General features: G+C 45.5%; 1 protein-coding gene across 3 annotated transcripts in view; it reads left to right on the forward strand.

Moving 5' to 3' along the window:
• The first annotated feature begins 473 nt into the window (after positions 1-473).
• The window catches only part of ADAMTS3 (ADAM metallopeptidase with thrombospondin type 1 motif 3), a 132,865-nt gene continuing 111,976 nt past the window's right edge, over positions 474-21,362 (forward strand). For 2 of the 3 annotated variants that reach the window (XM_075420774.1, XM_075420777.1), the window contains exons 1-3: positions 1,159-1,280; positions 1,372-1,399; positions 9,590-9,990. In XM_075420774.1, the coding sequence (XP_075276889.1) occupies positions 1,173-1,280; positions 1,372-1,399; positions 9,590-9,990 (537 nt within the window). In that variant the 5' untranslated portion in view covers positions 1,159-1,172. Of the gene's footprint in view, positions 637-1,158; positions 1,281-1,371; positions 1,400-9,589; positions 9,991-21,362 lie in introns of those variants that run through there. The other variant, XM_075420776.1, reaches the window with a different exon arrangement.

A 21,362-nucleotide genomic window follows, 5' to 3' on the forward strand; every position in this document is an offset into this window, starting at 1 on the left:
GGGGGGGGAAGGTTTGTTTCTTCTTTGCGGATGTCCCCTTGTCAGGCCCCACGGACGAGAAGGGCGGGGAGCGCGGTGGCAGGTCGGCGGATGACGCGATTTCTTCTCTCCCTCGGTGCGGGCGAAGTTACGAAGTTTCCGCGTTCATCGCCCCCCGCGTTGCGGGGGCTGCCTGCGGCCGGGCGGTGCGGGGCCGGCGGCGGCCCCCGTCTGACGTCGGTGTGCCGGGCCGTGCCGAAGGCGGGGCCGCGCCCGGGGGCCGGTGCGGCTTTATTAGCGGCGCAGGTCGCGATGCGCGGCGCAGGCAGGGCGCAGCGAGCAACAGGAGGCGGCGCGGTGACTCGCCCAGCCCAGCCCGCCCGGCCGCCGCCGCCCGCGCCCAGCCCGCCCGGCCGCCGGCCCCGGGGCGCAGCCCGCGCTCCCCGCGCCCGGCCCCAGGGACGGCCCCGGGGGAGAGCCGCCCGCCGGTGGGGAAGGAGGGAGGAGGAGAAGCAGGGGAAGGCGCAGGGCGGGCGGAGCGCGGCCGGGGCCGGGAGCGTGCGGTGTGGCTGGGCGGCGGTCCCCGTGATGGTGCTCCTGCCCCTCTGGGTAGCGGCAGCCGCGCTCCTGGGGGTCCGCGCTGCAGCCGGCCGGCAGGTGAGTGGCGCCGGGCGGGAGGGGGGCCGGGCCGCCGCTCCCCTCCCTCCCTCCTTCCTCCCTTCCCCTCCTCTCCCTCCTGCGGGGAGGCGCCCCGGGCCCCTGCCCTGCCCGCGGGGTCCCTCTGCCAGCGGCCCCGGGAAGCTGCCGGGCTGCTGCGGCCGGCCGGGTGCGGGGGGAGGTCTGGGGCTGCTGGCGGGCTTTGACAGGTCGGAGGCGGCGGTTCGGGAGCGCTTCCCGCCGCGCTGGGCTTGCCCCGAGCCGTGCGGGTTGCTGCGTCCCCGGCGCTCCGTGTCCCCGGCGTCGGGCTGCGGCTGGTCCTGCTGCCCGCCCGGGAGGGCCGGCCGGCTTCCCCGCTCTCCTCGGGCGCGGAGGAGGAGGAGAAGCGTCGACTCGCACGCCGCGCTCACCCCCTTCGTTCGCGGTAGGGCCTGTCTTTGGCCTCCGAACTCACTTTTTGGCAGAGCGTGGCTGCGTACAGAACGGGCCGTTCGGAACCGGCGTTTCTTAGTGACTCTGTTGATGCTGGACTTACCATGGGCACTGTAGCATGTTGGTGGGAGAAGATGTTTGTTCCGTTAAGGAAAAATGCCATAGCTGGCAACCAAAAGCAGAGATGTAAAAGATGGTGCAACGCAGACCGAGTAATTTTTCAGCCTTCTATAAGCACTCTGCTGTCGCCCATTGCATAGTAATTACACTAGCAACTTTGTGTCTTTCTTTTCTCTCCCGCAGGCTGGTAAAGAACAGCAGATCCGAACAGGTAAGTCTTTTCAGCTGTTATTGCTGCTATCAGAACAGAAATAAAAGAAGCAAGCTCAACGAACTAGTTGATTTTCTGGGAAAGTGATCTGTATGCAGGCGAGCATTCCCTTGTGTACCCCTGCACCGTTACCACCCAGGAGCATTTGTAGTTTCACGGTGGTGTGGCATGACTTGAATTTGCATGCCCTCTCATTATGCATCCCGATCTGTCCATCCTTCCCTGCTTAAATATAAAACAACAGAAGTCAGAAATTGCAGAGCAATTGAAGTAGCCCTCTCAACGTCACGGCACATCAGCTCCAGGTCAGACGCTTTGTCGTCGTTTCTACATTTCCAAATCAAGGAGGAAATGCCTACTCCCTTTGGCTTAGGGCAAACGATGCCTTCATACCAGTTTTCTTCTATATCGGAAGCGTTCAACCTTTTCTTTTAGCTGGGAAAAAAGAAAAAATTATCTAATGCCAAGGCCTCATCATATTCTGCGGATGGCGCAGTGTGCTTGCTACGTGCCTCACGGTAGTTCTTCACTGTTGCGTTGTGAACTGCTATACTTCTGTAAGAACGCGTGGTGCAGCGAGGTTGGTGTCGGTGACGAATGAGGGTGCTGAAGGGAAGGGTGCTTGTCAGTGCCCACGCGGTGCTTCAGATTGAAACTTCAGCCTTGCTGGGTCTTTTCTGAAGGCGGGAAACCATATAATTAGGAGTATGCGCACAGAGTTTGGTGTCAGAAGATCTGTGTTCATTTAAACTAACGGATAATTCAGTGCTCTGTAGGATGGAAGAGGCTGCGGAAAGACATGGAAGCTGGCGTTGTCTCTCCCAGGGCGTTAGTGCAAGGGCGTGCTATCTTACACGCTCCTTAGCTCACCCGGCGGTGAAATGAGCCTTTTAACCTCGTGCTGTTGGGCATGGGTGTCTGCACACTGGAGTGTGCTCTGGAGCTTTTCAGTGAGAGGAGCAGTAGCGGTGGGAACGGACCCCAGGCAATTCTATTTCCAGTTGCTGTCAGACCTCCAGTTCTGAGGTTTTCGTTCAGGTCTTGATCTGAGGTTTTGTTCAGAAAAGAATTTCAAGTATTTTTCTAAATTTTGGAGGTCTTGTCTCAGTTTCAGGTCTGGCAGTGCGTTCTTCTGGGCTGAGGTTGGTTTCCACTGCGATCAGTGAATAATGGGAATTGAGACAGTTAGGTACGTTTAAACCTAACTGGCAAACAGACTTTTTTTCCAGTGGTATGCAGAACCCGTGTTTTATTTCTAGTCATTTCCATGAGAAATGGATTGTATTTGAATTTCAGAAACCATAAGCTATACAGGAACGCGTCTCTTAAATTATACAGTGCATCAGAAAAAATTTCTTTATCTGGAAAAGAACTTTTTCTCCTTTAACTTTTTCCTTTCTTTCCTGGTCCCAGCATTGCTGTAGTCAGGAACATTTGAGGCAGATAGGGACCGTGGGAGAGAGATGATGTTGCGTGGCAGAGGGCGAATCGGGCACCCCACACCAGGCTCCCGGCACCAGGTCCATGTGCTCGGGGTGGGACAGGCTCTCTGGCACCTCGGAAGCTTTCAGAGCTGAGGCAATCTTGCCCTCGCCTGCCTGGGAAGATGAAGAGGACGTCGGCTGGTGGGTCTGCCTGCTCACGGATCCATGAGTCTGTGGTCACCGATGTCCCGTTGTGCGGCTGGGCGGTGCAGGAACCCCTTGGGATGGGGCTCGGTGTTGGTGGGTGCCCAGCGAGAGAGAGCTGCTGGCCCGGCTGTGTCTCCTCGGCACAACCGCACGGCTTCTCGGTGGTTTTTGGTTCAGGCTAGCAGGACTGAGAGTCTGGTGGCTTACCTAGCTCTGGCTTTCAGGGATCATTGGTGTTTTGTTGAGGGGAAATATGTATTTTCAAAGCATAAGTAGCTAGTTAGCACTTACAGTCATTGGGATTTGTTTTATGTTTTTAAACTGTTAATATTTAAATATTAGTATTTAAAGTAACGTTTGATCCTGCAAATTCTGATTCAGAAAGTATGGCGTACTCAGCGTTTTAGTGACGACAGTGAAACCTGCATTAGGATTGCCTCCAAAGGGGCTGCGCTACTTTTAAGTCTCTGTTGTCACTTTACATCGGTGTTGTGTATTTTGATTTGGCCTAGAGCTGGCTGCTGTCAGCAGCTAATCTTTTCTCAGAGCCTGGAAAGTCACTTAGGACAAATTAAAGCCTATAGGATTTTTTTTTTTTTTTTTTTTTTTAATATCAGTAGGGAATGTATTATAGAGATAGGGAGTTACCCAAGCTTAATTAACTGCATTAATGCATAATATACTGCAAATGCCTGGAAAATGCCAGGAGGGAACTGTACTGTTTTCACTCCTGCAATAGTATGCCTGAAGGTGCTGGCACTCAGGGCGATGCTACGTCTTTGCTTTTGCTGCCTCGGCCTCCCACACTGCAGAGCTTCACCGCTGCTCAGTGCTGCTGCTGGAGGAAAACTTGGATGGCCAACCTGCAAAACGGCGGTGCCAGGCTGCCCCACAGCCAGGGTGAAATGCATTCCCTTGCAATTCAGCAGAGGCTGTCAAAATACCACAAAGAACTTCTTGAGCGGTCTATCCCTGGGACAAGTTGACAGCAAGGAAAGGAATGAGGATGCTAGAGAGAGATATTCCATGTGAGCCTCTCTTGCAGTCCCTTGCTTTTATTCATCCGGCTTGCAGTGTCTAGCACTGAAGTATACTGCGTAGCATCATCCCTGTTCAGGTGCAAAGCTGTGTGGGGATTCTCCAGAAATCCGTCCCCCTTTTCTATCTTGTCTTTCTGGGCGTTTCTGCTGCCTTAAGGGAGACAAATACAGCATGAGAGGTAGTTCTGAAGTGATCCAGATTGCTGAAAGAGAGGGACCAAAACCGCTTCTTTGTTTCTGGAAACCACCAACCAACAACGAAGGCAGAAGACAGTGATGACAAAACCCCTGCCAGGGTTGTCTGTCTGTCACCGCACCATCTTTCTTTGTTGCTAATCGCCACTTCGCGAAGTGACTGGAGCAGCTCTGTGCTCGTCCCGTTATGGTTATCTGTGGGATGGATGGATGATCTCTGAGAACATGGGAACCCGTGGCAGTCTTTTTATTGAAATACTATCCTCTTAATTCCTGCAGCAGCAGGTGATTATTTTTTTTGCAGTACTTCCACTGCAAAGCTGGATGTCTGTCACCAGAGATCTGATTGCATGACAGCGTGTGAATTCCGCTCAGAAGGTGCAGGCGCAGTGGTGCTCTCGAGGTGTTATGTTAGATCCAGTCCTCTTGCCGAGGCAGCTGAGCTTCCTGACCCCATGAGCCATGTTCTGGTACATCCTCCAAGAGAGGTGAGGGAGCCCTGGAAGCCGGCGGTAGCTCACTGGTTATCCCTTCGTGCCAATACGGGGCAGTCTAGGACTCGACATACAGCACGATGCTGGGGCAGCTGGGACAGGGTTATGTCAGGAGTTCCTATACATTGCTTCCTTGCACAGTGTCCAGCATCGTCTCTGCTAAAACACTTCTCCCTTTGGGATAGTTTTAGCAGGTTTCCACGTTGCTATTCCCGATTGAAATATTTTTTAGAAATATAAAGAGGCAAGTGTGGTTACTGCACATAGCAATGAATCTACACCTCATTGCTGTGGCTCGGAAAATGTTTGGGAAAAAATGATGCTGCCAGCACTCTCACTCAGTGGATGTAATTTCGCAGGTCACGGTGATAGGCAAAGGAGCTCCCGTGATCAAAAAATTAATTCATTCACAAAAGTTGGTCCCCTGGCTGCAACGCAGAAGTCTGGAAAAAGGAGTCTTGTTAACAGAATTTATGTACATGCAATGTGAGAAAAAAGTAATCAGAATAATGAACTCTAGATGAGGTTTAAATACTTACTAAAAGAAGGAAAAAAAAGTAATGTCTTCAAGCTCTGGGTAGTTTGGTTTAGACACAGAAATAATTTGTCTGAACTTTCAGAAATTCCTGGTTTTCCGCTGCTTGTGCTGATTTCAGTTTTGATTGTGCTTTTGAAATCTTTGGTAAATGAATGTTTGTGCATTTGGAATTCTACTGTGGGCAACCACATGAACAATTTTTGATCAATGTACTTCACAAAATCTTATGCCTAAAAAAAAATTCTTTTATAAATGTGGATTTTTTTTTTTTTTTAAAGTTTAGGGCTTTTGAACCGCCATTGTCAACAGTTCTTTTACAGTGCAAAGACAACTGCTATGAGGCAGTGGTGTTAATTCTTTGGGTTCGTGTGTATTTGAGGGAAAAAAAGTACGGACAGGCTTCTTCAGAGGCATTCTCTACCTAATTATGTTTTGGCACACAATGAAAGAATGTGATGTTTTCTCTTAAGTGCTTCCTTTCAACCTAAACATTGTGCAACTGGAGCAGCAGTTTAAAGCCAGATGAAAAAATGAAGAAAATTTGAAGTTAAGTGCTTTTTCTGTTTCTCTGTGTTTCTTCTCTGATCATTGCTGTAAGCTTAGAATTAGCGGAACAGAGCAACTCTGAAAGTTTAGCGTAGGAACGGGAACAGCTACGGCTGGAATAGGATTTCCTAAGACCATACAGTCTATGGAAAAAGCGTAATATAAGTCAGTGGAGGAGTTTAGATGTCTTCAGTATTCAGTCATGTCACATTTAATTTTAATTGCCTTTGAACAGAAGGCATTTCCTCTTCTAGCTCAGCATTTAGAGACTCTGGAAAAGGCTTTTGCTGACTCAAAAACTCGACAGTTCTTATTTTCCACCCTTTGTTCCTACCTTCTTGTGGCTAGCTGGCTGTTCTTGTTATTAGCAAAATAACTTTTTTTTGCCCCTGCAAGTAGAAATCTGGGAATACTGCTGCAAGATGTGCAAAGCAATTTTTCAGTTGTGCGGTGAACACAGAATTTGATCACCAGACTGTGGTCTCTGGCACTGAACATCCGGCTTTAAAAGAAAAAAAAATTAAGCCGCAAAGAATCTCGGTGAGGTAAAAGAAGGAATGTCAGTCTGTGAATGAAATCTCATCACTGAAGCGCAGGGAGTGCGAGGATCTAGATTTTTACTTTGACCCAGTTAGGATACGCAACCCAGCAGCTCTGTCTCCTGTTCACGGCCTGGTGTCTAATTAATAAAAATGAGTTTAGAGTTTTAATTTGGTCCCTTCTCTAAGGAGAGAGATGAGCAATCCTGACTTGGAATTCCCAGTGTTCTAGATGGGAATTATCCTAAGGATAATGTCCTAAATAGGTTACCAGTTTTAGAGCCTGATCTTGTAGGTCTATGGCGAAACAGAATGAGTTGGCTGCTGCTGAAAAACAGACTGTGATTGTTAGCTGTAGGGCGTGGAATACGTTTTCAGAACAATGGACTTGAAAATTATAAGGAACTTTTCACTTGCCTGGGATACAGCATTTGTGTATTATGTAAAGATGTTTATAGTGCAAGAATTTAGATGTCTGTGTACGTCCTGCTAGTACCATACATTGTTTTTCTGTCAAATCCCTCAATAACTGGCATAAAAGAAAATTGGAGAAAAAATGAATATATGAAGCCATTAGGAACATTTTCCTACGAAAATTGCTCATTGAATGCGTGAGTTTCTTAAAATAAGCAGCCGCTGCTACAAGGAGAAAGGAACTAGCTACTGAGCATTTTATCTATTAATTCTCAGTTCAAGTGTGATTCACACTGGGAGTGGATAAAATTTAGCTCATTTAATTAAGTGTATTTATTTGAGGAATTCTCTGTGGCACTTAGTGGTAGAATCTGAGCTACCCAATCGTGGAGTTTTTTTAAATGAAAAGTATCAGTAATATCATTCTAGTATTGCTTTAGCCAGCTCTCTTGGGAAGACAAGAGCTAGGGAATAATTATTTCTGTGCTAAGTGTCTTTTTAACTCTCACGTAGTCTAAGATGCAGGTAATAAGACTTAGGCTTTGGCCCAGTTCTTAGCTGCAGTTTGGCCCACAACTCAACCTGGCCCGGGAATGTCTCTCCTTTTCCTTTTATGGGATAAAAGTTGGACACCAAATATCCTGATTACTTCCAGATTACAAAGGTCTCTCAGAAAAGATAAACTTATTTGATGGACTAGCTTTAAAGTGGTGTGAAATTACTTTAAGGCAACGGGAAACACATGTATGTGTCCTGATGCAGGGCTGCAAATGTGATTAAGCGATAACAGGAGAAGGCCTTTCTCTGAGAAAAGAGAAGATTCTCTTCCTTTTCTAATGAGTGCCTAAGAATAGCAGAGAGAGGAGAAAAAAAATACTCAGGCTAATAATGCTATTTTCAGGTTACAGGTAAGGGACTACCCAGAAGGAGGCTTTTTGGCGGGTGGAGGGATATTGGATTCACTTAGGCAAGTTCAGAACCCAATTGGAAGGTTTCCAGTCAGGTAGTGTTGCTGCTAATTAGATAGGAATCCTGAGCTGACTGGTGGGAACCACAAAAAAATGATAGGGAAATGGGGCTTTCATTGCTGTTACCTTTTTTCTTACTGTGGCTTTGCTCGTTTGGCCAATGCCTCTGGTAAAGCAGGTTAGCCTTGGGGTGACTTCTGCTAGAAACTGGTTGCCCACAGCCTTGCCTGGCCACACCATTCAGGTGTCCAGGGGTGCACTGCTCCAACCTCTGTTGGAGGTGTTACAGCAGTGACCTCCTTGGAACCACACCTTGTGTTGGGGACACGTTGCCTTAGCTAAGGGTCATGCTATGGAGCTTCTGTAGTATTACCTGAGGATTTCTTCAGTGCTGTGCACAGAGTGCAGTTTTGCTCTTTCTATAGCATCTATGTATTGCAGTAAAGTGCAAGATTTAGGTACAAATTTGTAAAGTTCTGCGTTGTTTTTTTTAATAATTAGCTTCTCCATTGTTTTTGAACTCTGCTACTCAAGTTACACAAAGAGGAAGGGCACTAGCAAGTTGCTGAGTAAGGGGATTTTTTAGAGGAGATCTGTAGAGGGAAAAGTTATGGCTTATACCACTGTCAACATCGATGAATTTATCAGCAGTGGGTGATATGCACTGGATTCTTCTCCCTATTTCAATTTTCTAAGACTGCAGAAATATGTATGCAAATTGCAGTTATAACCAAGCATAGCACTTCACTTTCAAAATCTTTTAATGGAGGTCTTGACACAGGAGCAAGAAATTCTGTTTAAGGTGTATGAAGGAGTTGCAAGGTATTTCTTACAAGAAAAATCAAAAGGGCTGCTGCCTCTTCTGTGGCGATTAAGCAAACCTAAACCCCAGGAAACTCCCCACATAAATGTAAATGAGTATTTCAGGGTTTTCTCTGTAAGTTTTATGAAAATAGAGTCATGAAAGACCTGCTTCTTGAAAATTTTGGCATATGGAGGGTATTTTGCATGCACTTAATGTGTATCCCGGCATCTGTGGTGTGTGTTTACGTGAGGTGCATAACTGGGCACAGCTTCTTGTGTTTGTTCACCTTGGCGTGATCCATATACTGCCCCTGAAGCTGAAATGGCCTTTGTCTCACATTATCTCTGGTTTGTCATACCTTGCTTAACAAGATGTTATGGTAGATGCTTTTCTTGTTCTTTCTTGCATGTCCTCTCAGTGTCTGTGTAAAAGTAGTACAAATCTTTTTTATACTAGCAATTGGTAGTGTTAAAGGTGTTAAAGGCTTTGCTGTAGGGTACTGAAGTGAAGATTGATAAGCCCGAGTGTTCCAGCTGAAGAGAGCGGTGGCACGTAGCTTACATTTGCCTGTATTAGATTGGTGTGCTAGCAGATAATTTAATGCACCTTGGTGGTGTAAGTGGCACTGTCCCCTGTCCTTTTAAAAACCACACAGGTTTTTGTCATTCTTCAGATGGACTGGTCGGTGGAGTGGTTTAAAGTAGCTGTAAGAGGAATTCAAAGTTGTGGATTTTGGAAGGGGAGATGTGAGGCAGAGGGGTCCTGCACACATGGTGTTTGGTGTTAGGCCTGAGCACGCAGTAGTTGTGGTGTGTCGCATATAGTACGTGAGGTGCTGCTGGCATGCTCACCAGATGAGCCCAGCCCGTAACAACCGAGACAATGGCCCTTTGCGTCCTTGTATTTTCTGTTGGTTCTGGTGATGTGCGCTTCTGTAGCTGTGCATCTGGTCTTCAGTCTTCAGGCTCGTTCCATGCTCTTTTTGTAATCTAATTTGGTCTTGGGTATTTCTCTTGGCAGAATTACGAAAAAGCAGACCGAGACCATATGGGTTAGTGATTCCGATTAGTACCAATGCAGACGGAAGCTACATCTCCAATATCCTCTCTGCGAGTCACCAAAGAAGATCAACACGGGAGGTGTCCCAGAGCCCCAAGCAGCTGTATTTTAACGTCACTGCATTTGGAAGGGAATTCCATCTCCGGCTGAAACCCAACACTCGTTTAGTGGCTCCTGAGGCCATAGTGGAGTGGTACGAAGACTCTGTGGAAACTGGAAACGATGCTGGTAACACGAGTCAGGCTGGAACTGCTACAGAGAGATTATGGAAAAGAGAGCCCCTGTGGACCAATTGCGCCTATGTGGGAGACATAACTGACATCCCCGGAGCTTCTGTTGCTATTAGCAATTGTGATGGTCTGGTAAGACTTATTTAATGGCATTAATGGCTGGTGTTTTACCACTTTGCAGGCTTTTTATTGCTTTTAACTACACATTGCTAACGATACTATTTAAAGAACTTCATTTCTTAAATCCCTTAGAAAATGCCTCAGTACGTATTGATGTACACAGTCCTACTGCTTTATTCTCTGAGTTTGAAGAGTGAAGTCCTGAATGTCACTGGTGTGAGAGAGAGAAATCAAACCTGCATTTTTTTGGTTTTCCTTTTTACTTTCATGAGGTGTTATACTTAAAAGATGACCTCTTGATGAGTGAATGTACAATTTGGCATCCAAATCATCAGTGTGTACTTCTTGGGTAGCAAAATCATGGGCTGCCCTGTAGTGCAAGAATAGCAACAGGTTTAAAGGGTTTATTTATAAAATAAGCATGCTGTTTGTTTTCTTACGTGCAGTTTTGTTTCATCAGAAGGTAGCATATGAGAATTGAGTGATTCACATCTATAAACAGTTTGTTCTTAAAACTGCGCTGTCCTGATTGCTGTGTTAGTTGAAAACGCGTGGTATTTCATTGTGGCTTCAGCAGATGCAGTGACTGGCTTGGTACACAAATCCTGTATTGAAAGACTGGGCATATATGGAGTACACATACCATTCGTTAATTCAATCATGCGGTAAAGAAAGCTAACAATACTTACCTTGTACTCTTTAAGTAGCAGGAGCAGTGGTGGAACATGACTGCAACATCCAGGAAGATTAATGTAGTGGTTCCTCTACTGCTGTTCAGGAGAGGAATCATATGAACAAGTCTGCAACAAGTATCACTTCTTGGAAATAGGTTTTCCTCTTCCCATCACATGTCACATGTTACTAATTTGATTCCGTTTTGCAAGAAGTACCCGCTAGCAAACGTCCCCACCTCTGCAGCATGACAGGTCATTGTATCAGTAATTGCATAAATGCCTCGAACTCCTGTTCCAGAGCTTAGTGCTATGCACAACCAGGACTCCTTGACTTTCCTTACTTAAAGAAAGGAAATACTGGTGGTATTTACATCTGAGGTGATCAACTAATGTCATCTTGGTGTGTTCTGTTCATGTTTTGGGGGTGTTTTTTTAGGAGAATCTGTTGGCAATGTGCTGTGTTTACAAAGGCTGTGCAGACATCTGCCTGGATAGATACAGTTTCAGATGTAGTTCTTGCAATGAATGAGACCCTCAGGTTGAAATCTTTATTTTAGCAGTAATCCTGACAGAAGTTCTTGTGTTTAAGTGAGACAGGACTTTAAGTCAATAAATTGGATTAAATGGAATTAGATTAAGGAGTACAGCAGCTTCGGCACAGATTGCCATGTGGCTGACAAGCTGCTCGTGTTCTGTTTTCAGTTAACTGAAATGAAGTAGTTGCTGTCTTCACAAACCTCCACATGTGTAAGAAGACAGCAGATACTAAGGGGATCCTAGGTAAAGAATAGGAGGTTTCTCGGTTGTGTGGCTTATTGCCACTCATTTCCCATAGCACCCAGGAGAAGCCCTTCATGTGCTTTCCATGGTTTTAGGGACTGGACTAGGAGAACATGTACGTTTTGACTGAGGAGGAGAGGGGGTAGATGCTCCTGAGTCACTATTGTCTTTGTTCATCTCAACCCAAGCTGTCTCATCCAGTCTTTGAGGGGCTTCTTCAGGCCCCTGAACCACCCACCACATGACAGGGTTGGAAATCAGCGTTAGAGAACAGACATCGTATGAAGTTATCATGGCTCTGTCCCCTGCCTGTGTTGCTTTTGCAGCCATCTTGCCCAGGACCTGACCTTGCCTGTGCCGCATTTTACTTTTCTGCCTGGGGCCGCCCGGGCTGGTAGAGAGCTGCTGCGGTGGCTTTACTGCTTCCTGTTTCGGGCAATGGACATGAGAACAGCTCGTGGGCTGAACACCATCTTTTTGCGTTCTTTTGCTTGCTTCCTTCACCTAGCTGTTGTAACAGTCTTTTGGGGCTCTAAGCAAGTGAGTGTGAAATAAATAAATAATCCTGAAGATTGATGAAATTTCAGATTCTTTTTTTTTTTTTTTTCCTCCCTCCAGGTCCAAGGTTAGGAGAAGTAACTTGGAGTTAACATTTCTGGCTTCTCTGTTGCTGTACTGTGCATCTCAGCCAAGCTAGAATATTTGATCCTCAGCGTATCCTAAAGGAGTGAAGAGTGAGATAGTACAGCTTAACAGAAACTGGAACAAGAGTGAGAAATTCTAGGGCCATGTGTCTGTTGGAAAGATTTATTTTGGACTTCAAAGGAATTTAGCCGCTCTGCAGTGTAGCCAGCTAGGCTCTTACCTTTTGGGAGAAGGTAAAGGGAATCACTGTGGTAGCAGTTCACTCAATATATAGCTTATAAAAGAAGTCTGATATCAGAAGTAACAGAAGAAGAACACTTGGCTTGCCACAAGTTAGCAAAAGACCTTGCAAATTTTATTTTGTGCATAAGAAGATTTTTAATCATGACACATAAGGCACCTGCTGATAGTGGGGCAAAATTATGTATTGTGCTAGCATGTACTTCATAGACTCTGCTGAAGTTCGTGCTGTTTAGTGTTTGCTCTCAGTGCAAGATGCATGGTTATGAGGAACATAAGGGTGATAAATTTTTATTGCTTGATTGTAAGTACATGGAATAATTGGCATTTGCACTAGTAAAGCAAGATTTTGCCCATGGTCTCTTCCTGAATCTAAACTTACTTTAAAAAACAAAATATTTGAACACTTTTGTTTTGAAATAGTGTATGTATCTACTTTTGCAGGAAAAGTCATTTCCATGCCATCAGTTTTGCAAATTCCTATCTTCACCTCTGCTTAATATCCCTTGAAAATAACCCTGTTTATTTTAAAAATCACATGCATGTGTATGCACTTGTCATAGCGAAAGAGCACTTAATTAGTCATGTAGCAGCTGCCTGTTGTTTTTATTACTGCATTGCAGAAAGCTGGTGCTTCCGCAGGTTTCTCTTGTAAGTTTCTGCTGTTGTTTTGGTCAAAATAGCAATATTTATTATCACAGTATTTATAGAGTTTGTCAAATACTTGTCGGAGTTGCAGCAAAACTTATAACTAAGTTACAGTCATCATGCAAAATCATCCTTCTTGAGTTCAGATAGCATGTGGAGAAGTCCTACCTTGTTGCGCCTCAGGAGGATTGTGTAGCTGGTAGTGCCTCGCAGAATGTGGCCTTCTGGTGATTGATTGCTGGTACCTCCTATAGTTATGGCTGCTTTTATCTGCTCCCTGTGTTCCTGTTACTAAAGCTCGCTCTGCACTGGCAGTCTTTTGAAGTTCAGATGGTGCTGTTGTAATGCAGCAATGTTGATCTAGCACTGGGAAAGGAAGAGTGCTGATGAAAAACCTGTCACTTTTTCCAGAAGTTTGTCGTAGTGTCATGCTGACACATTCATCAGCTGAAAGTAACAGAATCCTTGAGCTCTGTGGGCTGGAGAAACTGAGGCCTGTGATCTCTTACCAGGGAAGGGCAAAAGGAGAAAAGCTCTTGATGACTTTAATCTGCAGGTGGTGAAACTGTAGTTTCACAGACAGCAGCCTAGATTTAAGTCCACTGATTGATTCCTCGCCTTTTCTTTATTTGGCTTTGGTTTAGTAAATGTTCAGAGGCAGAATATGTTGTAAAGATGGAAGGACGTACAATTGTGTGGGCACAACGTGGCCAGGCAGAAGGCTCCGCTTACCCAGACAATGCTTGCAGGGTATGTGCGCTCCCCTCACAGATTTGTAATCCTTTAATTTTGGTGTTCCCATATCTCGTTCTGCCTTCTTCCTGGTTTCCTTCCTTTTGGTGTCTGTATAGCAACGTCTCACCTCGGTACTCTTCTGCTGTGCTTCCTACTAGGCTCAGACTTACTAAGGGGAGTAAGTATTATTAAAGGTTATGGCAAGTCTTCCTGCATGAGTTGGCCAGCCCCTTCCCTATTTAAATCTGAGTAGCGTCTTCCCTTTTGTCCACCGTGTAAAGATCAGATCATTCAACCAGTCATGAAGAACTTAATATTTATCTGATTTAGCATTTCAGATTGTGTTAATGGTGCCTTCTCTTCTGGATAACTGGGGGAATGTGTTTTGTGTGTCTCTGCACTAAATGAAATGTTTAATCTGATGTAGATTCCTAAGCAAGGTAGTTAACCTACTCCCGCATGAGCATAGACTGGACAGTACTTTCGGGTCTGACTGGTGTGGTAGGCTTCCTGTTCCAAGGTGCTACAGGAGGTTTAAGGGCTTTAATTGTGCAAAAGTTACTAAAGTTTATCTGACCTTGTAATTTGTTGCTAAGAAAGTATCGATGTGCTTCTAGAGGAGCATATGATTTAGAACAGTGGGAAAATAACTGCAAGATGTTCAAGGAGGTGGAGCTAAGTTCGAAGCAGATTTGGCAGGTGGCAGTTTTCACAGGGTGCTTATGCCTGGTGCAATGCCGTATCTGCTGGGGGAGATGCAGAAAATGACCCGCCTCAAAAGAACATTACAAATGTTTCAGATTGTAAATAAACAGAAGAGGGCAAACTTAGCATTTAGAAATAACAAAGTAAAAGTTTTAAATCTGTCTCTATCTTTTGTTATAGAGAAAATTACTTCAGTTTCTTAGTTGGCTTTCTTCCTTGTGTAGCACAACCCAAACAGTTGTTCGTACGCAATGCCTTTAGATTGTACTTACACTTGGAACTAAGTTTTTATAGACATGTGCCCCCTTGTTTGAATTGTGATCTGGTTTATATCCACATATATGCTATGCCAAGTGTGAACGTTGTCTTCCATTTCTTATAGAGCATTAACCTTGTTTTAAATGAAAGGACCCAATCCAGTACAATGAATATTTAATCCTTGATTTCAGATACCAAGTAAAATGTGACTTGTTTTGTTTATTGGAAAACCATGGCCTCGAAGTCCAGGGCTGCATACACTCATATGAAAGTACAATTGTTTGCAAATGAAAGATCTTCAGCAGTCTACCTGCCTTTCAGTGGTCAGCTGTCAAATCAGGGAAATCCTTGAAGACAGACTGACTGTCAAGAATAAAAAAGCCCAAACCTGCTCAGGTGTATCGTTTGTGATGGATTATTCCTCACTTGCTGATTGTCATCCCTTTTTTCTAAGGATATCAAGACATGAAGAAACTTGTCTGTGTCCTTACGATCAGTACTTTCACACAAGTTAATGTGCAGCTGTCAGTATTTTGGGAGTTTTAGCATGTCCTCAGAGTTTGGTTTTGATTGTCTGACAGGACAATCCCCTAGCACAAGCTCTTGAAAGCAGGGACTTCTTAAATGTTAACCTTTAACTTTGTGTCTTAATTTCGCCCTTTGTGAAAGGAAGCTGATGAGTTTCCTGCCCTTGGTGGTTTTGGCATTCTTTTCGTGAATGGTTACGGAGTTACTTGACATCTCTGAACGGAAGGATGTACAGAGATGTACGCAGTTACTTTCCTTTCACAAATACGTTTGAAATACAGGCTGGAGTATCTCAGACTGGAGATACTTGCACAGAGCCTTAAGCCTTGGTTCAGGAAAAGCCTTAAAAATATGCTTAACTTCAGGCACGTGTTTAAGTGCATACTGGGATCTAAGCAGTTTCAGGGCATTTTGATTGGTTTCAAATACTTTTTTATTACCATTGTTCCATCAAGACTTAAGTATTAAAGTTTATTTCTTGTTCATGTGTTGGTAGTAATGTATCGTTTCAACCTGATTTCCCCCAAGCTGGCAAGATGATGTTACTAAGCGGAGACACAGCTTTCTAGGAGCCGGTAATATTTTATGTCAGTGTATTATAATAGCATTTTGGAGACAAACACTTGAACTGCTGCTGAACATCTGGTTATAGCACATGGGAAACTCTTGACGAGGCTAATTCCAGCATCCTAAAGAAGAATATTATTAGGGACCCACTGTCGAGCAGGGCTGCTGTGGGAAGGTAGTTGGAGCATCTCCATTTCCTGGTGCGATGCCAGTGAGGATGTAGTGGGATGCAGTAGCGGTGGGCAGAGCTGTGTGTGTGCTCTCGGGAGGGCCAGCATGTGCATCAAGGCTCGAAATGGGACTGTCCTCTTGGCCCTGGAGGCCTCTCCCAGTCCGGGCTGGGGGCCGCGGGAGCACCGTGGGAAGCTGTGCGCTTCCGTTGCCCGGGCTGCGGCCGAGGGGACATCTGGTAGTCCCGTACCTTCTGGGAGCGTGATACACTGGGAAACAGGATGAACAGCTAGGGAGACAGAACCCATCCTGACCGCACTTTGCGCAGATGGCAACAGTGTTTTAGACTGACTTAACGTTCTTGTGTTCGTGCTACCCTGCCCTATTGCATGCTTCCAACAGTAATTATGTCCCTGCAGTGAACTCCCTTAACCTGCCATGCCTGTTCTTACCACTTGTATTTTGCTGTACTTGGCAGCCCTGCAGACTTATTAACTGGGCTTGATAGGTTGCAGCTGCCTCTTTGGATAGACAGACCCCATCTGGTAACCTCAGCCCATCCTCCCCGTTTGATGGAGCAGCCTTTGGTCACTGTCAGGCTGGGCTTGGACTTCATCCCTGTCACCTCTCCAGTACATAGCACTTCCTAGAGGCTCATACAGACTTTTCAAATGTAGTAACCCATAGTAAAGAGGATTTTTCAAAGTTCAGAAGCTGCAGAAACTTGAAAAAACACAGTGCCATTGTGTCGCTTATTCAGGACTTGAAGCTTCTTGTATAAAATGCTGAGGGAAGGAGTACTGAGAAGGGAGGTGATGGTGACCGAAGTAAAAGTCAATGTCGTGTAAAACAATACAATGTGGAATCAGAATCACATAATGGTAGGGGTTGGAAGGGACCTCTGTGGGTCATCTAGTCCAACCCTCCTGCCGAAGCAGGGTCACCTACAGCAGGCTGCACAGGACTGCGTCCAGGCGGGTCTTGAATATCTCCAGAGAAGGAGACTCCACAACCTCCCTGGGCAGCCTGTTCCAGTGCTCCGTCACCCCCAGAGTGAAGAAGTTCTTCCTCGTGTTCGGACGGAACTTCCTGTGCCTCAGTTTGTGCCCATTGCCCCTTGTCCTGTCGCTGGGCACTACTGAAAAGAGCTTGGCCCCATCCTCCTGACACCCACCCGTGAGATATTTGTAAATATATATTAGGTCCCCTCGCAGCCTTCTCTTCTTCAGGCTGAACAAGCCCAGCTCCCTCACCCTCTCCTCATAGGAGAGATGCTCCAGTCCCCTCATCATCCTCGTAGCCCTCCGCTGGACTCTCTCCAGCAGCTCTTCATCTTTCTTGAACTGGGGAGCCCAGAACTGGACACAGTACTCCAGATGGGGCCTCACTAGGGCAGTGTAGAGGGGAAGGAGAACCTCCCTTGACCTGCTGGCCACACTCCTCCTAATGCATCTCAGGATCCCATTTGCCTTCTTGGCAGCCAGGGCACACTGCTGGCCCATGGTTAACCTGTCATCCACTAGGACACCCAGGTCCCTCTCCGCAGAGCTGCTCTCCAGCAGGTGCGTCCCAAGCCTGTACTGATGCATGAGGTTGTTCCTCCCCAGGTGCAGGACCCTGCACTTGCCCTTGTTGAACTTCATCAGGTTCCTCTGCACCCAACTTTCCAGCCTGTCCAGGTCACGCTGAATGGCAGCACAGCCTTCTGGTGTATCTACCACACCTCCCAGTTTGGTGTCATCAGCAAACTTGCTGAGGGTACATTCTAACTCTTCATCCAGGTCGTTGATGAAGAAGTTGAACAAGACTGGGCCCAGTACTGACCCCTGGGGGACACCACTAGTTACCAGCCTCCAAGTGCTTTTATATGTCTAGTTTGCTTCTCCTTGAAGTTTTCACTCAAAACAAGCGGGTACTTCATCCTCACTTTGTGTAGTGTAGTCAAAGTTTATGCAGTTGGTTGCTCAAGCTCCATTTATTTCTTCTTGTTTGTTTTTATAAGTTTTTCTAGTGGGGCCAGATTTGGACTAATGATATGTTTGCCTTACTTCTTAGTCCTTGTGTCTCGTCCTTTCCCCCTGCATTGTATTTCTCCCATTCTCGCTTAGAACAAATTGATCTTTCCCATGTAAAACCTCCCTTTTCTTCCAAAGAACTTGCCGAAGCTCATTTTTGTGAAGCCTTCTCTGTCACAGTAAAATGCCAAAGAATTTGTGTCTGCAAGATGGATAGCACAGGTAGATGCGTGAATTGCTTGGAGAGCATTTGCAGAAGATAGTGTGAGCAGGGAGAAGATCTGAGGCCTTCTAAGTCCCAGCTCAGCTCTTGTCCCTCTCTGCCTCCTGCCCTGTTCCTCAGGGAACATCAGCCCGTGACCAAAGTAAGATTAAAGCCAATTGAACAGAAGGCTCTTTTTCAGAGGTGTGGAGATGATCTCTTTGCTTCAGCAGATAGTTTTAGAAACCTATTGTTCGTACCAACTTCTGGCTGCCTGGTCAAGGATGGTGAATAGGGGAAAACCCTGTGTTTTGCACTTCGTGTACAAAGTAGGAAGTAGTAAAAACAGTTATGCTCAGAGTTTCCACTTGGTTGTATGCTCTGTGCTTTTAAGGCTGATTGAACTGCTAAGACCTCCTCCAAAATGATAATTTTTCCAATAGGCTGCAGCTCCCTCTGCCTTAGAGATACAGTAGTACTGCTATGGACTTGATGTAGATCATGTTGGGCCAAAATATAAGGAGCCATACAAATACCTTTCATAGCATGGAAATATGCGATCAGTTTGGGTAGTAGGTTTTCCAAATGGAAAAAGGTGTCATGTATTTTTAAAACAGAGCACAAGAGCAAAAGGCCTGATGGTCTTGCCAACCTGAAGAAATCCCTCCTGCAAGAGCTGTCCTCCTTCTGCATGGAGAGGGGTGGAAGCAGCCCTGTCTGCTGCTGTTTCCCTCTGTAAAAGGTGCTGAGAAGAATCCCGGGTAAGGAAAAACTGGGAGTGTGTCCTGATCGGGTTAAATAAATAAAACAGATGAAGTACATCACGCATCCCCACAGTGTGGTCCCTCTCTGTCCAACTGGTAATACAACAAAGAGACCAGCTCCTGCCATGGCAAAGAGTGAGAGGGCTTCTGGAGAACATCAGCAGAGGGGTTACGGATCTCTTGGGCATTGGAGTATGAATCAGGACCAAGAAAATCCCTTCTGAGAAAAGGGATCATGGACAAATATGAGGATTTTTTTTCCTCCTCCTCTCTGGTAGCCTTCCTCAAGTGTGATTTGTCCAGGGGCAGAAGGAAAGAGCAAAAACCGGGACTGTAAGCAGACTTCAGCGAGGTATTTGAAGTCTACCTTGAAGTAATTCAGTTTTTCCCCTCATCGCTTTGATTACAGTAATTCCATGGTTAAAACTGGGGTTCGTGATTCCTGACAAAACACTGGGCTGCTAGAGCCTGTGTAGTTCCTCCAGGGCCTCAGCCAGGGTGTGTGTGCACCACTGCTGTCATATGGATATCGGAATTAGTCGAGGTGTCTGCACATGACACTGCAGAATTTTTTTCAAGTTTTTTTTTGAAGTGACTCAACAGTCTCCTATATAAGCTGTCCAAAAAGTTAATGCTTTAAGTTCTGTCTTCATTTATGCTGTGGCACAAGTGATGCTTGATCAGAAAAAAAAATGGGAGGGAGGGCAAGAAACCCTTTTCTGCTCACTTAATAACACCCAACTAAAAAAAAGACATCTGTTTTAATAGTGTTTGTAGTTATTTTTGATTGAGAAATGAACTTTTTCTTACTTCACAGCACATCCATTTGAAGATTAATGCATTTATGAATTTTTCCACATTATTAGCCAGGTAAAAATATGTCTGAACACCTCACTTAATGCTGTGTGCATTTGGCTTCAGAGCAGTCCTTTTAGCAACACAAACAAATTCAAGATAACACAGATTTAAACCGTGTGTAAACCTACTAGATAGTAGTTAAGTGTGTATCTGTCTTAAATCTGGAGGACTGTCCCATACTGGTTTTATTAAGATTTGTATACCTGTTGTGAAGGTCCTGGGACTGGTTACATTTTGCACATTTTAAGACAGGTACTACATCCCCACAGACGCATTTCCTGGATGTCAGTCGCAGGAGAGAACTTTGCATCCCTTGCTTTGTCAGAGAAGAAGATATTTAAAGTACAAACCTACTGAGCAATGTTTTCTGGTACTTTAATTGCCCTTGAATCCCATCCCCACTCAGTCCTCCCACTCTATTCCAGTAAAGTCATGGTGTCTGCTCGCTTCCACATTCCCCACTCAGGTGTTTGAGGGTGACTGTGTGGGCACATTCGTGTATATGTGCATGTGTGCGTATTTTATATAGAGAGAAACCTTTTGCTCCTCAATGGTAGTATAGCAGTTAAACCTGAAAATAGCATTTACTAGTTTTTTAGTTTATTTTAAAATATCTTTCATGTGGCATATATTAAGGAAAGGAAGTCTGTGTGAAGTAGTGTATTTTACGTCCACGCGTCTGTCGCGTCTTAAAAAGCAGAATGACTGTGTTCTTATCATCTTTCTTTGCTTACTTTTCATTTCAGATGGAGTAGCTTGCAGAGGCAAGAAAGTGGTTAAGCTATGAAAGGGATGCTTGTTTATGGCTATGAATATGTGAAAATAAACATCTCTCATGCGTGGATTTGGACAGGTCTGAGTTTATATTCCAACAGCGTGTCCCTACAGAACAGTTGTGGTTTTACAGCCCTTCTTGAGCTAATCTTAACGGAAAATAAATTTTGTTAAGCTGCTCCTTTGCCCTTGTATGTAGAGCACACCTATATTGGCGCGTCTGTGGTATAGGTGCCCTGCAGAGGAAAGGGAGGGGGGAAAGTAAGTTTCCCTGTTTCTGTCTAATCCAACAAAAACATTCATTTCATTTCACCCTCAGAAGACCACTGAGTCTGCTCTTGAGTCCAGATTTTTCCAGACTGCAGAGCCGAGGAGGAGCAGGTGCTGGACGCTTCGCGGTCCCTGTTGGAGGCAGCGGTGGGTGTGATGGAGTTGGCATTACTAGTGCTGGCTTTGATGTCACAGCAGTATCTGATTCAAAAACTCCCCAATATGGAGTGTCCTCATCCTGGCAGTTGCTTTTTGTTTCATCAAAGTTTATTCCATACGTAACCCTGTGTAGTAAATAAACTTCTGCTGGCATTTGTGATTAGGTGGCACGTGGCTGAAAAATTAGGTTGATCTGAGACTTGAGCTGCTTCCGCTTAGTGGAAGAAGTTCCATTAAGCTTTCAGGGTCTAGCAACGGCTTGCTGTAATATCAGAAACAGACTTTCAGCCTCGCCAGGGGTAATTTATAGTCACTCTATGTCAAAAGCAATGATGAAAAATATTGTAGGACGCATCCTTTGATAGTCTTCCCTTACTGACACCACTTTGTC

Source organism: Opisthocomus hoazin, chromosome 5, assembly GCF_030867145.1.
Source record: "Opisthocomus hoazin isolate bOpiHoa1 chromosome 5, bOpiHoa1.hap1, whole genome shotgun sequence".
NCBI lineage: Eukaryota > Metazoa > Chordata > Aves > Opisthocomiformes > Opisthocomidae > Opisthocomus > Opisthocomus hoazin.